The following is a 5,000-nucleotide window of genomic DNA, read 5'->3' as shown; positions in this document are numbered from 1 at the left end:
GCAGACATAATATGCGATATGCATATAGAGTCAATAAATCAGATGTCGACAGAGGGATGTGTTGTGCTTTATTATTATTATTAAAGAAGCGCCACTAATTACTAGGAGTGAAAGAAAATAAAATCACTGCATCACCATTCTTTCTCTAACGATTGAGAAAAACAGGATTTTACTTTCTTTTAATTTTTTAATCTATTGTTTCTGTTTCTTTATTTTATTTTATTTTTTGTATTTTACATTATCATTATTTTCATATATTTTATTTTTGACCATTAATCTCAGCAGGGAGCTGTCAGCATTGCTGGAGTTTGAAGTTTAAAGTGCTGTTAACAGCAGATAATTAGTGTAAAATCTACACACATGCACACACACACGCACGCACGCACGCACGCACGCACGCATACACACACAGTCTCTCTCATATAGGATGAGCCTCAGTGTTTAGTTTGTCTCCCTCTTGTGTCTACTAGAGGAATTGCACTCATTCAGTCGTCAGCATAGATATAGATCAATATGAAGATGAGCACACTGACAACAGGAGGAACGCTGTGTGTGTGTGTGTGTGTGTGTGTGTGTGTGTGTGTGTGTGTGTGTGTGTGTGTGTGTGTGTGTAGCAGACCTTCAGGGCTCATGCGGGCCAGCTCCGGCACCTCCACATAGAAGTTTTTCCTGAAGGGCTCGTACTGGATCTTCTGGTGATCCACCGGCTCCAGAACCTTCCTCTGCTTCGTCTGGAAGCCTGTGAGCGCCGTCTGGAGGTCCACTTCCTCTTCCTCTGACGAATACTGCACAACACACACACACACACACAAATATATAAACAACCACACATATAAATAACCAGAAACATACACACACAGAAACACACACACAACCAAAAACACGACACACACACACACACACACACACACACACACACACACACACACACACACACACACACACACACACACACTAAAACAGTGTGAGCAGAGTGTCTGTATTGATGGAGCAGTGTGTGTAATGGAGCAGTAGTGTGTGTGTGTGTGTGTGTGTGTGTGTGTACCTCCATGGCGTCCTGGTCGTTCTCCATCAGCTCCCCCTTCTTCTTGGTGGCGTGCGGCATCTTCTTGGTCTTCACCACCGTCACCACTTTGGTCACAGACATCCCTCCTTTCTGCAGACACAGATCAGTGTGTGTGAGTGTGTGTGTGTGTGTGAGGTCACGTCAGTCATTAACACTCGTTTACTGATGAGGAAGAGTGTGTTGACGCTGCATCATGGGTTAATTGATGAACATGATGTGCAGTTCACTCAAACATGAGTCTTCACACACTCTTCACTCTCCCTCATGTGTTCACAACCCTTTGAGTTTCTGTAGTTGAACACAAGGAAGATGTTTTGAAGAATGCTGGAAACCTGTAACCATTCACTTTACTGCTATGTAAGGTTTCCAACATTCTTCAAAACATCTCCTCTCCTTTTGGTCTCATCTGACACGGGCAGCTTCACTACTGAGGGTGTGTGGGTGCAGCGCTGCAGTGGAGACGCACCTTGTCGTTTGCTCCCTTCATAGTGCCCATGTTGAACTTCTTGACCTCCTCCTTGACCTCCTCCATGTAGGCGTCCAGCGGGTCCACCTCCTCTCCGACCTCCTCCTCCTCCATACGCTCGGACTCTTCTGCTTCTGCTGCTTTATCCTGCTCCTCCTCATCATCTCCATCCGGCTCCACAGGCGCTGGGGCCTCCTCATCATCATCTGAACACACACAGACCACAGCGAGTGAGTGAGCGAGTGAGTGAATGAGTGAGTGAATGAGTGAATGAGAAAAAGTGAGTGAACGAGTGAGTGAATTAGTGAGTGAATGTGTGAGTTAGAGTGAGTGAGTGAGTGAGTGCATAAGCGGATGAATGAGTTAGAGTGAATGAATGAATGAGTGGGTTAGCAAGCAAGTAAATAAGTTAGTGAGTGAGTGAGTGAGTGAGTGAATGAATGAATGAATGACTAAGCGAGCAAGTAAATAGGTTAGTGAGTGAGTAAATGAGTGAGTGAGTTAGAAAGCAAGTGAATGAGTGAGTAAGTGAGGGGAATGAGTGAGTGAGTGAGTAAACTGACCGTCATCGTCCTCCAGACTCCACTTCTTGCCCTGCTTCATCTCCTCCAGCTCCTTCTTGATCTCCCCGATGTTCTCCATGGCCTTCTTCCTCTGCTCCTCTCTCCACTTCTCCACACGCTCCTTCCTCTTCCTCATCTCCTCCTCCAGCGTGTTCTGATCAAAGTCCTGCTGCAGAGACCAGACCGTTCACTCATTCACCAATTCATTCACTCGTTCCTCATCTCCTCCTCCAGCGTGTTCTGGTCAAAGTCTCACAGCAAAGATCAGCTCGTTCACACATTCATTCATTCAATTATTCACTCACTCACTCCTCCAGCATGTTCTGTTCAAAGTCCTGCTGCAGAGACCAGACTGTTCACTCATTCACTTATTCATTCATTCACTCATTCATCATCTCCTCCAGAATTTTCTGGTCAAATCCTACTGCAGAGACCAGACCGTTCACTCATTCAATCATTCACTCACTCACTCATTCACTCATTCACTTCTTCCATCCTCTACTTGATCTCCTCCTTCAGGGTGATCTAGTCAAAGCCCTGCTGCAGAGACCAGACTGTACACTCATTCACTTATTCATTTTCTCACTCACTCATTCATTCCTTCCTCTACCTCATCTTCTTCTCCAGGGTGTTCTGGTTAAAGTCCTGCTGCAGAGACCAGACCGAACACTCATTCTCTTATTCATTCATTCATTCATTCATTCATTCATTCATTCATTCATTCTCTTGTTCAATCACAAAGACTTTTTCCTCTTCCTCATCTCCTGCAGGGTGTTCTGGTCAGAGACCATATCGTTCTTTCATTCACCACAGTAATGGAGAAGAGATGCACACCAGCTCTGTCATTCACTCACTCACTCACTCATTCCCTCATTCACGTATCCACTACGCTGATGGAGATGAGACATAGACCTTTGCATTCACTCCCTCATTTATTCATTCATTCACCCATTGATTTAATCACTCCATTGATGCTGACAAGTCATACAGCAGCTCATTCACTCATTCACAGGGCACTTACATCTTCAGGCTTCTCCTCCTCCTTCTCCTCCTTGATCTTCTTCTTGTCAGCCGTCTGATCTCCATTCTCCGGCTTCTCCTTGCTGTGAATAAAGCGGTGATGTCAGTTCTGCACACACACACACACACACACACACACACACACACACACACACACACACACACACACACACACACACACAAAACAGAATGATCTACTGACCTCCTGCCTCTGCTCCTGCTCTTACTCCTCCTGCGTTCTCGACTGCGTGAGCGTCTCCGGTCTCGACTGGACCGCCTGCAAACACACACACACATATATCAGCACTCGCAATGGTGTGTATGTGTGTGAGAGCAACTTTTGTGCATCTGTGTGTGTGTGTGTGTGTGTGTGTGTGTGTGTGTGTGTAGCAGATGTTGGTCTCTGTTTGTGCAGCAGGTGTGTGTGTGTGTGTGTGTGTGTGTGTGTGTGTGTGAGACCTCTGTCTCTTGCGTTCTCTGGATCTGCGTCTCTCTCTGCTGCGGGATCTCTCTCGTCTGCTGTGTGTTCTGGAAGCGGTGCGGTCGTCTTTCTTAGAGCGCTTCGAGTCTGGAGAGCGGCTCTTAGACCGGCTGCCCGACCTGCCCCTGGAGCTGGAGCGCTTCCTGTAGTGCCTGGAGGAACACACACACACACACACACACACACACACACACACACACAAGTTAGGACAGTACAGAAAACGCAAAGCAGCGATTTTCAAATGTACTTTGACTTGTGTTTGATCAGACAATATGAACACAGGATCTCAGATCTCCATCCTCTCCTGTCATCCAGAGCTGCAGTTCAGGGCAGGGATCAGGTGATCTGCTGAATAATGATGTGATGTCTACAGGTGATGATGATCTGCTACAGCAGCATCAGGAAAGCTCAAGTCCTTTAGGAGCGGAGACGGGCCGAGGATCGCCAGGTTGAAAGCATGGATCATCCTGCCTTGTATCAGCGGTTCAGGCTGGTGGTGGTGGTGTAATGGTGTGGGGGAGATTTTCTTTGGGTCCATTAGTACCAATTGAGCATCAACGCCACAGCCTACCTGAGTATTGCTGCTGACCATGTCCATCCCTTTATGAGCACAGTGTCTCCATCTTCTGATGGCTACTTCCAGCAGGATAACGCAGCACGTCATAAAGCTCAATCATCTCAGACTGCTGAACATGACGATGAGTTCACTGTACTCAAATGGCCTCCACAGTCACCAGAGCTCAATCTAATCGAGCAGCTTTGGGATGTGGTGGAACGGGAGATTGGCATCATGGATGTGCAGCCGACAAATCTGCAGCGACTGTGTGATGCTATCATGACAATATGGAGCAAAATCTCTGAGGAATATTTCCAGTAGCTTGATGAATCTATGATACCCAGGATTAAGGCAGTTCTCAAGGCAAAAGGGGGTCCAACCTGGTACTAGTGAGGTGTACCTAATAAAGTGGCCGGTGCGTGTATATAAAGCAGCGGTGAACAGTACAGAGAGCAGTGTTTATAACAGTTCACCATTATAACTGTTGTGTATTCGCCTTCATACTTGTGCTTTAGTGTTTTCTTCAGTCTGAGTGTGTGAATTTAAGCTAGCTGTCCCTCACACCTGATCAGCGATCAGTCAGTAAATAAGCAGGTGAGCAGCTCAGTCTGACACAAACACACACACAGCTCAGTGTTTATGAGCGGCTTTTATTCGCAGCGCACTTCCTTCATCAACACCTTCATAACCAACCTCATTACTCTCGCTTATGGTATTATTAAACCTCTTTACTTGTGAAACTTCGAGGAAAAGCTGTGAAAGGCTTACCGTGACTCTCGGCCCATGTTGTCGCAGCAGTAAACTCACACACATCCGGCGACGGGATGACGACTTCCGCTGTGTGTTCC

The 5,000-nt window shown here is 46.6% G+C and overlaps 2 protein-coding genes across 5 annotated transcripts in view; both read right to left on the bottom strand.

Annotated features, from left to right (window-relative positions):
• Positions 1-5,000, bottom strand: part of ddx46 (DEAD (Asp-Glu-Ala-Asp) box polypeptide 46) — an 800,847-nt gene that overhangs the window by 9,305 nt on the left and 786,542 nt on the right. For 2 of the 4 annotated variants that reach the window (XR_015519432.1, NM_001024817.2), the window contains exons 1-8: positions 4,921-4,978; positions 3,575-3,748; positions 3,318-3,392; positions 3,117-3,198; positions 2,096-2,264; positions 1,533-1,738; positions 1,046-1,156; positions 620-785 (exon numbers count right to left, since the gene is read on the bottom strand). The exons of 1 other annotated variant lie outside the window; for it this stretch is intronic. Coding sequence is in view for 2 of the 3 variants with exons in the window: in NM_001024817.2 (NP_001019988.2) it covers positions 620-785; positions 1,046-1,156; positions 1,533-1,738; positions 2,096-2,264; positions 3,117-3,198; positions 3,318-3,392; positions 3,575-3,748; positions 4,921-4,937 (1,000 nt within the window). In the remaining variant the exon portion in view is untranslated. Of the gene's footprint in view, positions 1-619; positions 786-1,045; positions 1,157-1,532; positions 1,739-2,095; positions 2,265-3,116; positions 3,199-3,317; positions 3,393-3,574; positions 3,749-4,920; positions 4,979-5,000 lie in introns of those variants that run through there. One more of the 4 variants, XM_087299186.1, reaches the window with a different exon arrangement.
• Positions 1-5,000, bottom strand: part of sec24a (SEC24 homolog A, COPII coat complex component) — a 113,345-nt gene that overhangs the window by 76,102 nt on the left and 32,243 nt on the right. The window lies entirely within an intron of this gene.

This window comes from Danio rerio, chromosome 21 (assembly GCF_052040795.2).
Source record: "Danio rerio strain M-AB ecotype USA chromosome 21, GRCz13ab, whole genome shotgun sequence".
Lineage (NCBI taxonomy): Eukaryota > Metazoa > Chordata > Actinopteri > Cypriniformes > Danionidae > Danio > Danio rerio.
This window is presented reverse-complemented; position numbering and strand designations above follow the sequence as displayed.